Here is a 12,451-nt window from a genome sequence, read left to right on the forward strand (position 1 = left end):
ATTCCCAAAATTTAGCGGGAAGACACGTAGGACATCTCTGCTGCAAATCCCCGATCTTTGCACGTGACGTTTCCTCATTGCACGTGACCCTTAAAGATGGTTAAATAATATTTTTAATAATTAATTTTTACAACAGTTAGGGGTTGTTTGGCAATTGCTGAATGGTTTGATGCATAATGATTAATAGACTCTCATGATATAACGCAAAATGAAATATAATTGTTTGGTAATTGTGTACAATGAAATAAGGGCTCTTAATGGTTAAAGGAGTTTCATGATACAAAATCATTCAGAGGGTTTTTGAACAATTAAGAGAGATTTTTTTGCCAAACAAGATTCATATCTTAACCATTCAGAGGTTGCCTCTTAATGGAACTATTAAGAGGTAAACAAACAACCCCTTAATAATTTATCAAATATTATGGAAAACAAATATATAACATCTATTTAAACAACAGTCAAGGGTGTTTTAGACATTTGATAAATAACCAGATGTTATATACACAATCAACCAACAGTTAGTAATGGGTTGGGTGCTATGAAATAGTTTAAGATTGACATAAAGATGATGAAAAAGCTTAAGTAGGGGTTCATTTGGTTGGTGTTCTAATCCCTCAAACCATAAACTAATGGGTCGTTTACCAAACACTTATCCGGTAAGCGTTTATCAGTAAAATTCAACACTATCACTTACTTACCGGGTAAGATTTTAGTCAACAAAAACGGTATCTCATGCAACAATTTACCCGGTAAGCGCTAACCATGGTAAGAATTATCGTCCTCACTTATCGGGTAAGATTCTTGGTTCTTACTATATTCATCCGGTAAGTTAATGTGACTTGGTAAGCGTTTACCAGGATAAGCGTTTGGTAAACGGCCCATAAACCTTAAGGATGGTTTAGAAAAATTTCAAAATGACAGTTTGGTCGAGTTTAGATGATTTGAGAATGTGATGACTATGAGATAAATATATGTATAAAAGACTCGTATACGTATGATTATCTTAACAAAATGTTATCCATATGGTTATGAGTAATTCGACAAAAAGACACATTGATATCAGTTTTTCAACAAAAAAGGTGAACGTTAAGAGAGGTCAAATAATAACAGTGAGAAGACGATTGACATGAGTGGAGAAAAAAAGATAAGACAAAGACATAGAACGAGAAAATGTCGAGAGCTAGGAGAAGTCAAATGATAAAAAAAAACTTAAGATTTGTAATTTTGAATACTTTATTCATTTATATGAATAACTAGAAGTGTACTTGCGTAATGCAACGAGATACATCTTCATTTTAGTATTTCGTTTTCTTCTTTGTCTTCGTCGATATAATATGGTTTTATGTGTTTTTTAGAAAACGCTAATGTTTTTATTTTAAATAAGTTAGCTTATGTGCATCCAAACATGTGCCCATAATATAAGCTAGTTTATTTTTGTTAAACGATGATTTAATATCATGCTCATCCATTAATTGCTCTTTAGAAATGAATTGATCTAGTGCATCTCGTTGCACCTCAATAATGTTGAAATTCAGTTACCATGGATCAAAACGGTTGGCCCCTCGTTGCCTCATCGTCATATCGCCACCGTTGACCATAACCATCATTCTCACTATTTTTTATATTGCTTTTCGATTTTTCAATCTTTTTTTGGTATGTCGATACGTGCTTCATTAAATTGTTGTAAAGGATGAATAATTAAAAGAACAAAATAAATCAAAAAAAGATATATCAATTACAAAAGGCCAACAAAGACGATGGACAATATAGAGAACAAACAGCTATGGCTTATGAGCCAACGATATGGTTGGCTCATCTCTACTAACCACAAGGATATAGGGACTCTATATTTCATCTTTCCATTGCTCGAGTGATGGACACATGCTTCTCCGTACTAACTCGTATGGAATTAGCATAACTCGACGATCAAATTTTTGGTGGCAATCATCAACTTTATAATGTTTTAACAACGACTCATGCTTTTTTAATGATATTTTTTATGGTCATGCCGACGATGATAGGTGGATCTGGTAATTGATCTGTTCCGATTATGATAGGTGCGCCTGGCATGACATTTCCACGATTAAATAATATTTCATTCTGGTTGTTGCCATCAAGTCTCTTGCTCCTATTAAGCTCGGCCTTAATAGAAGTGGGTAGTGACACTGGGTGGACGAGCACAAGAGGAAGTGATGCCCGTTGTGTGTCAAGGATTTGTGAACCATAAAATTGATTTAAAGTTTTTTTAAACCTTTTAAAAAAATACCTACAAGTTTTTATCTGTTGGACTATTGAATACACGAAGGTATTTGTGATTGCTTATTTGAAACAATTTATGTATTTTTATTAAAATATTTATCAATTTATTATAAGTCAGAAGAGTTTAACTTTTTCAAAAACCTTTTATTACCGATTTAACATCGATATAAATTATTTAACCAAACACTAAAAAATGTTTATTACCGATGCCAAGTCGGAATAATAGAATGAGTTGTTTTTATCTCATACACCCCCGTGGAATAAACCTGGGCCACAAACCTGAAACTTTGAACAAGATCAAGAAGCAGTAGAAATCGAAGCCGACGCCATGTTTCTCCTACACAGAATGGCGTCATCGTCTCACCCTCTCTTCACTTCATCTCTTCGATTACCATCAAACCCTGCTACATCTTCTTCCCTTCTCTTCAACCCCATCTCCAAACAATTTTACGACCGAAAGTTCCGATCCTTTTATCTTTTCAACAAACCCCAGTATCATCGCTTCTCATCATGGCCGGCCGCTGTTGCGACCGACCCAGGTATTGCCATCGAAAACAATGCTTCCGATGACGTTCCTAAGCTGGAGGAGAAAGTAGTTCTTCCGACTAATGAATCATCCCAAACGCTCCTCAGAATTCGCCATACTGTAAATTCTATTCCTTTGTTATTTTTGTCAATTTGATGTATTCATTTCACAAATTTCCACGAATTTATCGTTGCACACACCAGTTGTGTATAGAAATGGGATTATTTAGGTTATAACTGGAATTTGGTATCTCTGCCAAACCAGAGATGCATTTTGACTTTTGGGAGTCAAATTCAGGTTGACAACTTTAAATTGGTATGGATTTTGTTGACAAAATTGGTCATGGAATTCAATCTTGTAAGGACATGTAGGAATCTGAGAATTCGTGCTGTTAATTTATGATAACTTGATGTAATTTCTGAGTTTGAAAGATGGGTGTTTGATGAAACTTGAAAACAAATCTGAAATGCTAGTGACCCCAATTCGGAGAATTGGTTTTTTTTCCGATGGCACGCATTTCTTGAAGTTGGTTCAACCGGTAACAATTTAGGGACTGTTTGGTTGGTTTTCATGAAGTCTGGTATGGATAAAGCTTTGACTGTGTGGATTAATCTGTTTTTTGGAGGGTTTTTCATAGATGGAAGTAGTGTGCTTTTTACTTAAGGAGCAGGTTTGGGAAAAACTTGACTTTCTGCATAAAGCTCCGTCCTAGAAGTTTACTACACGACCCACATTTATATTATTAAGCCACTACCAAATAATCATGTATAGCTGACCGAATAAGTTGTAAGTCTCATTAAGCTGCTAAGAAACAGACTGTTAGGCCATCTTCGACAACCATAAGCTAGCTTATAAGCTACCTTTTTGAAACACCAGTTCAAGTAACGTTTCAATAAGCTTTCAGGGGCTTTTTCCCACTATTTTCCAATTATGCCCTCTTATGTTTTTCCAATTAATTTTTCTAACATGTTCTTTTAGGTCATTTTACATTGTCATCTAGCTTCTCAGTGTTTACCAAACATAACTAGTCTTATCAGCTAACAACTAGCTTATCAGTTAGTTTTCCAAACACAGCCTTATAATATTAAGTGTGTTTGTGATGATTGGTGCTATCGAGTTATGTATTTGCTAATGTTTAATGCATAGATGATTGATCGGGGTAGGTGATTTTATGTATGGATGCAGTGTGCTCATGTTATGGCTATGGCCGTTCAAAAAGTGTTCCCAGATGCCAAAGTAACGATTGGTCCATGGATCGAACATGGATTTTACTACGATTTTGATATCGAGTCTTTGACCGATAAGGATCTCAAGAGGATAAAAAAGGAGATGGTAAGCCGTTTCCAATGTAGCTTATGTCGTTTGCCTTACTTTCTTTGGTCACAAACTCAGTAAGATATTAATAAATTGTTGTTTCAGGGTACGTAATTCGTTATTTAATCATCTGTAGGATCGTATCATTGGTCGAAACTTACCTCTAGTAAGAGAAGAAGTGACAAGAGACGAAGCTCAGAAAAGAATAACGGACATTAACGAACCTTACAAATTGGAGATCTTGGATGGTATTAAGGAAGAGCCTATCACCATATATCATATTGGTAATGCTCGTTTTACCTTATTTCCCTTTGTTTCAATCTCATCCGACATTGAACCAAACCAAACATATCCTACTCGAAAATGATGTTATCTGTCTTTGTTTCTGTGAATACCCTGAATCTCGTTCGACGCTCATAAGTCAAAAGTCAACATTTTGTTTTTGAGGGTCGAATCTTTTAACCTTTATACTTGACGTTTTATCGTAAACTAACCATCGTTTTTTGTTAAACGGATAAAAGAGCGTTGTGGTTTTGCAAGAACGAACGAACTTTTTCAAGTAGTACGGCACAATTTGTTCAAACTAGCTTGTTTTCGCAAAGTTTAGTGTGTCTTTTTTCATTTTCGAGAAGTTGTTGGGTTGTTTCTAATGAAAAGCCGAATACATTGGTTTGAAAAGTCGATCATTCAACCACAAGGGTGGTGCCTGATTGGTTTGAGCTTGGCTCCAAAGGTCAAAAGTACCAGGAGGTCCTAAGTTCAAATCCAAGGAGGAATAAAAATCCCCTTGTGGCCACGGAGGTTCAAATGCGGTGACTCCGGCCTATCTGTAAAGCAGGTGGTCGCCCTGGGATTAGTCGGCTTGCATAGTGGGTTGGATATCCAGGTTAATCCAAAAAAAAAAAAGTCGATCATTCTTTCTCTCTTTTCATTTTTGAAAGATTATTGGATTCTTTTTTTCTAGGTAATGAATGGTGGGATCTGTGTGCTGGTCCTCACGTTGAAACTACTGGAGTTATTAATAGGCGAGCTGTACAACTCGAATCCGTTGCCGGTGCTTATTGGAGAGGAGACGTAAATAAACCAATGCTTCAAAGAATTTATGGCACCGCATGGGAGAACGAAGAACAATTGAAAGCGTATTTACACTTCAAAGAAGAGGCTAAGCGTCGTGATCACAGGCGTCTTGGCCAAGATCTTGACCTCTTTTCTATACAGGTAGTAAACCCTAAACCCTAAACCCTAAACCATGGAATGCTTTAAAATGGTTTTGAAATGGTTTTTACTGATCATACTTGAGCGTATTTCAGTAAGATTTATTCTTCTAAATCTACAGGATGATGCCGGTGGCGGGTTAGTGTTTTGGCATCCTAAAGGTGCCGTTGTGAGGCACATAATCGAAGATTTGTGGAAAAAGATTCACACGAAAAGTGGTTACGATCTTCTTTATACTCCGCATGTGGCAAAGGCGGATCTTTGGAGCATTAGCGGTCATTTGGACTTCTATCGAGAGAATATGTACGATCAGATGAAGATCGAGGAAGAACTTTATCAGCTTCGTCCAATGAACTGCCCTTACCATATTTTAATTTACAAACGAAAACCTCACTCTTATCGCGATTTTCCAATCCGAGTTGCTGAGTTAGGAACGGTTTATAGATACGAATTATCCGGTAGCTTACACGGGCTTTTCCGTGTAAGAGGCTTCACTCAGGTAAAAGTTTTTCTGCCTTTATAGCGGATATGGATACAAATTGCTTTGTATACATATCCAGATCACTACAATAATATCGACTTTATAGGACGTCAAATATGTCTAAATATCCTAACAAATTGCTTTATAGGACACATAATTGTTTGGTCTCATAAACTTCAAGTTCTATAAAGCAGTCTATTAAGACGTTTAGACCTGTTTGGCGTCCTATAAAGCCGATTTTTTACAGTGATTTGATGTGCTTCATGTATTGGTGTTGTAGCTTTTAATCGATTTATACGAATTATGTCTTTATCATTGATTTACAGGATGATGCACATATTTTTTGCTTAGAGGATCAAATTAAAGACGAAATAAAGGGTGTCTTGGATCTCACCGAGCAAATGTTGCTCCAATTTGGCTTCGAAAAGTATGAAGTCAACCTTTCGACTAAGCCCGAGAAAGCCGTAGGCGATGACGATATATGGGTTAAAGCAACGGGTGCACTAAAAGAAGCGTTGAACGATAAAGGATGGACCTATGAAGTTGATGAAGGTGGTGGCGCGTTTTATGGCCCAAAGATCGATCTCAAGATCGAGGACGCCCTCGGTAGGAAGTGGCAATGCTCCACGATACAGGTATGTTCGTATTTGGAGATTTGATTGTGTTTGTGAAACTGGTGTGACAATAAGATCGTTTGTGCGTGTAGGTCGACTTTAACTTGCCGCAGCGTTTCGACATCACGTATATTGATTCAAACTCAGAGCGGAAGAGACCGATCATGATCCACAGAGCGGTTCTTGGATCTTTGGAGCGGTTCTTCGGAGTACTTATCGAGCATTATGCTGGGGATTTTCCATTATGGCTCTCGCCAATTCAAGCTCGAATTCTACCAGTCACCGACAGACAGGTAAAATAGAGGGTCAACATTTTTTTTTCCGAAAACAGTCCGTCTGTCTCTCGAGACAGGGTAAGGTCTGCGAGAGATGCACAAAAAAGGCCAAGCTCGATCACACTGATCAGAAAAAGCCTGAAAAGGTCCGGTTCAGGCCCAATTAAGCCTGTCCTGAAAAATCATGATGGGACCCTTTTCCAAAGTCCAGCCCAGCATGGGCCTAAAAAAGCAGGAGGTCCCAGGTTCAAATCGAAGGAGGAATAAAAATTATCTTGTGGCCATGGAGGTTCAAATGTGGTGACTCCGGGCTATCTGCAAAGCAGTTGGTCGTCCTGGGATTAGTCGGCTCGCTTAGCGGGTTGGATATCCGGGTTAATAAATAAAAAAAACAGTACCTTTTGCATTATCCACTAAAAACGGGCTCGGAAGGCCCAGGCCCGAAAAAGCCTGGTTTTGTGCATCTCTATGTATAATATACCCTGTTTGTTTGGTTTGGTCTGGTCTAACATTTACTCCCTCCGTCTCAAAATAAATGTCCACAAGAAAGACATTGTTTCAGAATTGTGTAATTATTATACTACTTAATGAACTAAATGACAATTTTACCCTTAATACTAGAGCGAGTAATAGATTTCTTCATCTTATTAATTAAGAGTAGAATTGGAAACTAGACGCTTCTTGACAATGGACAGTTATTTTGGGACAAATTGGAATAGAAATGTGTACATTTATTTTGGAGGGAATAACAGGATAGATGGTTTTAGGAAGGTATTCAACTATTTGTCAAATGTCTAAAATACCCTTCAGAGTTGACGATTATAACGAGGAGGTATAATGTCCTTTTTCAGCTCGAATACTGTAATGAGATTACGGAGAAGATGAAAGCTAGCGGCATACGAGCCGAGTTGTGCACGGGGGAGCGACTGCCGAAGCTCATTAGAAACGCGGAGAAGCAAAAGATACCGTTAATGGCTGTCGTGGGACCCAAGGAAGTCGAGACACAGAGCGTTACCGTAAGATCTAGGTTTGGCGGGGAGCTGGGAACCATGGACGTCCATGATTTTATCGATAGGATCAATAACGCTGTCGAAACCAGAACATTTGTTTGAAATGATTTGTGAACGAAGATTATCGTTGCAAATCGTGAAACGATTGATTAGTAATTTTGGTATAAACACACGTGAAACAAATACACAAAGTAATAAAACTATTACGGTTACTGTAAGGTTTTATATTTCGTTTATATCATTTTGTTCTTGAAAACGAATCATAATTCATTCATATTCTTGAGTTTGACTTGAAAACTCGCGAGTAATTAAAATCCAAACTTGACTCGAACTTGATAGCAATTTTTGAACTCGAACTTGATAGCAATATCTGAACTCGAGTATCTTACGAACTTTTCGAGTCGAGTATCAGGAGCTCGACTCTACTCGTTAGCATGTCGAGTCAAGCTCGAGTTCCAGTCAAGTGTTGACCGAGTTGATCTCGAATAACTTGTCTCGTATCGTTTCCACCCCATGATTTGAGCCATGGACCATGGTTTTCCAACTCAAGAAGAAATTCGGTCACAAAATTAAGTTGTGCGGGTAATTTGTGGATATTAACATCAATTAAACGAGTTGCAGGCCTAATACGCACTACAATAAAATGGGTTTTTTTCGAACGTACCACATGCAACCTAATAAAATACGTGATGAAACTTTAAATTTAATAAAACTAATAATCGTGCATCTTATTTAAAAGACGTTACAATAAGTTCTTAGAACAAAATTAAGTCACCAAACAGATAAAATTGGGTAACACAACGTAAATCGTTCTATTTCAGTTACTTCTTTTTATATGATTCGCGCGACTTTTGCTGCAACTTGAGATCGCAGGCTACGTCGCCCCCACACCCTTTTGACCGTTAATGTAAAATCACATGTGATTTGACCGTTTTCGTATTCTTTTATTTAGTTATTGATCTAATGAAACTCTTCAATTATGAGCGATACACGCACACGTACATACAGAGAAAAAGAGGGAGGATCGGAGGAGAACACTTGAGAAACAACCCGTAAATTGTTGCTACTATTTTGTCGATTTGAGATGTGAAGAATGTCTGAATGAGAAGAAACTATTTAAGAAAGCTAAATCTGAAAATAAAATCCCTTTAAATAGCCTTTCATTTCCTTAATCATTTTTAATATTATATAATAAATAAAAACCTATTTATTTAATAAAAATGGGAGGGTCTCCTTCCATCTCTTTCTTCTTTTATTTTATAGGATTCTTCATTACCACAACCACCGCCGTGACTGTTGATATCAAAACCAAAGGAGCCGTCGCCGATGGCAAAGCCAACGACGCCCAGGTACCACAAGTTATCGTAAAAATGGAGGTGTTCTCGTTTGAACCTCCACCTATATATATATATATATGTATATATATGCATATATTTGTGTGTATATATATGGATTGATGATGAATGTGTGTAGGCGATCATGGATGCATGGAAGGAAGCATGCGGAAGCAAGGATCCGAGCCAAGTGGTGATTCCGTCGGGAAACTACCTGGTGGCTTCGCCGGTGAGCTTGGTAGGACCATGCCAGAATCCGATTGAGGTGGTGGCGGAAGGAGCCACCCTTTTAGCTCCGACCGATCCCAAAGCCATCAAGACAGAAAGTTGGTTCCATATCAAAAATGTCAATAAGATGACTCTTACAGGAGGTAACTTCGATGGACAAGGCGAGGAGGCTTGGAAGACCAACAATGCCATGAAGACCGGAAAAATCGGTTTACCATATGTAGGTATATATTCATCATGAATATACAACATATTCATTGTGAATCTAACGTGTTATTCATGTTGATACAGAATATAAGAATGGATCTGGTGAAGGATTCCACCATTAGAGGGATAACTTCAAGAAACAGTAAACAAGTTCACATACAGGTAATCAATTGTGACAACACAGTGATTGAGAAAGCCATCATTGATGCACCAGCGGAGAGTCTAAACACAGATGGGATTCATATCGGTAGAACCAACGGGTTTAAGATCGTCGGCACTATTGAAGTCTTTGGTTACAAACGGTCATATGACTGAGTCTGTTTAGATTTGAATAAGTATTTTGAATTAGTCCTAGTTGTTCCTATTTCTTAGCTGATAGTTTGCTGTTCTGTTTCCTGTGTAAGCCTATAAAAAGGCAGCTTGATTTATTGAATAAAGTATCACATTTCAGAGTCAAATTGTGCGTATTATCACCTGGTTTTAACAGGCACGACCATCAAGACCGGTGACGATTGCATTTCCATTGGCGATGGCAGCAAGAACATTCATGTCGAGAAAACCACATGTGGCCCTGGCCATGGATTCAGTATCGGCAGCCTCGGCAGGTACCCAGGCGAAGAACCCGTTGACGGGATCTTCTTCCTGGGGTGCAGCATCAGCAACAGTGACAACGGACTCAGGATCAAGACCTGGCCTGGTTCTCTTCCAGGAGTCGCCAACCAACTGCATTTCGAAGATATCATAATGGAGAATGTTGGAAATCCGATATTAATCGATCAAGAATATTGCCCTTATCTCGACTGTCATCCGGAGGTCCGTATCTACCTCTTAATACATGCATGCATACATACATATATATATATATATAGGTTTGGGGAAAACCATAAAAAAAATAACATTTAAGCACAACATATTGAACCCAACATTCTCCCCCTTTTGATTCAAGCATTAACAACAACAAATCCTTTAGATCTTTAAAACTTCATCTTTAGCAGCAATGATCTTATATATATACATATAAGAAAAGAAAGTGATGGTGAAGTTTTTGATGATATCAGACAAACTCTTCAAAGGTGAAGATATCAGACGTATTGTTTAAAGGAATCAGGGGGACTTCGATGACAAAATATGCGATAACGATCCTTTGCAGCAAAGAGTTACAATGCGATAAGGTGGTGTTGCAAGACATCGATTTGAAATACGAGGGAAAAGAGGGTCCGGGTGCCGTCTCTGGATGTCATAACGTCAAACCACAAGTCATTGGAAATGTGGTACCTCAGCCATGTACAGCACCTCCTGACCTCTTTAGACAAACACAAAAAGGTACATTCTATTTATTAATGTTTTTTAATTCATTATATTATATATATATACATATTATAAACTCGTTCAAAGAAGAACCGACTAGTTTGTAGTAACCGTGAGATCCAATATATATATATATATATATGTGATTGCATATATGCTCATGCAGGTCAAGGTCCTAGAAGAAAACTTCGGACTCGACGTCGAGAGAGGGTGGCTGTGAAACCTCCCCAACAAAAAAGAACGTTGAGGCCATCTCGGATGCGATTTCAAGTTGGATAGACTAATATATATATATATATATATATATAAATTAAATTATGTATTAATTGAAAACAATTAATGTAGTTATATATGATCAATAAAAGCTAATTAATTTCTATACGTATATGTTTATGGGTAAAAATCTCCATTGGTTTGTTGATTAGTTCATGTCTTTCGTCTGTGAGGTCTTGTGTTCAAGTATTTTATTGTAAATATTTTTCAGAAACATAATAGATCTGAAATTAAAAACTTAAAAAATGACATTGATAGGATTCAAACTCGGGTCTTTGATAGAAGAAAAGCCTTGCAAACCAACTCTATCAAGTGTGCTTTAACTGATGTTATTCGAGAATAATATATGCTCTTGCATGTTTGAAACCGTGAACCCCTCCTTCTGTGTGTGTTCAGCCTTTTATAGTGTTCTCCTTATGATCGTTGGTGGACGATTCGTTGATACAGGAAACCATGATCTGAATCCCTACATAATTGGACTTCTTTTTGGAGTTGGTTTCTTTATCCAACTCCAACCCTTTCGAACGACATAAAAGCAATACCAGTTATTCGATCGTCAATATTAAACTTGTCAAGTTAAATCTTTTACTTTCTTCTCGTAAGTTACAAATTTCGTCTGTAAACAATTCATCAACCCTCAAATTTTAATCTATCACGTTATTGGGTTCAGATGTTGCCACGTTTGTCAGGTTTTACATTGTGTTTCGAATTTGGGGAGGAAAAAAAGGGAAAAGAAAATTATTTTTCTATTGTGTTCTTTCAAGAGAAGGAAAAGAAAGAAAATAACTGCTATGTTCTTGAATAAAAGAAAAATGAAAGGAAATATGTTACTTTTATAAAGGGTAAATTGCATGATAACGTATTTTAACTTGATTTTTATTTTAGGTAACGTACTTTTAAAACTTCTATTTTGGTACCTAAGATGTAAAGTTTTAAACATTTAAGTAATTGGGTAACCGGTTGAAGACTAATTTTAGATTAAAAAATTCATGTCGCTAACCACGTCAGTAAATAATACTGAGTTGGATACCAGTATTTTAACTTGATTTCTATTTGGGGTAACGTACTTTCAGAACATCCATTTTGGTACATAAGATGTAAAGTTTTAAACATTTAAGTACTTGGGTAACCGGTTGAAGACTAATTTTAGATTAACGAATTTTATGTCATTAACCACGTCAGCAAATAATATTGAGTTAGATACAACATCACTCGCCACATCAGCATGATAACTGGTTAATCCTTCAACCGATTACCCGACTACTTGAATGTTTAAAACTTTACATCTTAGGTACCAAAATAGAAGTTTTGAAAGTACGTTACCCCAAATAGAAATCAAGTTAAAGTACGTTACATTTTCATGTAATTTACCCTTTTATAATAAAAGATTAGATAGTTTTCTAACTT

General features: G+C 37.0%; 2 protein-coding genes across 2 annotated transcripts; both read left to right on the forward strand.

Moving 5' to 3' along the window:
* Positions 1–2,587: 2,587 nt before the first annotated feature.
* LOC112516115 (threonine--tRNA ligase, chloroplastic/mitochondrial 2) lies at positions 2,588–7,909 on the forward strand. Its single transcript, XM_025123119.1, has 8 exons — positions 2,588–2,905; positions 3,971–4,117; positions 4,236–4,383; positions 5,064–5,317; positions 5,436–5,813; positions 6,122–6,430; positions 6,502–6,702; positions 7,536–7,909. The coding sequence occupies exons 1-8, from the start codon at positions 2,588–2,590 to the stop codon at positions 7,794–7,796; spliced, it is 2,016 nt and encodes a 671-aa protein (XP_024978887.1). The 3' UTR covers positions 7,797–7,909.
* Positions 7,910–8,914: 1,005 nt separating this feature from the next.
* Positions 8,915–11,849, forward strand: LOC112516326 (exopolygalacturonase-like). The gene is made up of 6 exons (XM_025123340.1): positions 8,915–9,043; positions 9,168–9,476; positions 9,548–9,737; positions 9,951–10,280; positions 10,529–10,786; positions 11,734–11,849. The coding sequence occupies exons 1-6, from the start codon at positions 8,915–8,917 to the stop codon at positions 11,847–11,849; spliced, it is 1,332 nt and encodes a 443-aa protein (XP_024979108.1).
* Positions 11,850–12,451: the final 602 nt, after the last annotated feature.

This window comes from Cynara cardunculus (genome assembly GCF_001531365.2).
Source record: "Cynara cardunculus var. scolymus isolate 2C chromosome LG 8, CcrdV1, whole genome shotgun sequence".
Classification (NCBI taxonomy): Eukaryota; Viridiplantae; Streptophyta; class Magnoliopsida; order Asterales; family Asteraceae; genus Cynara; species Cynara cardunculus.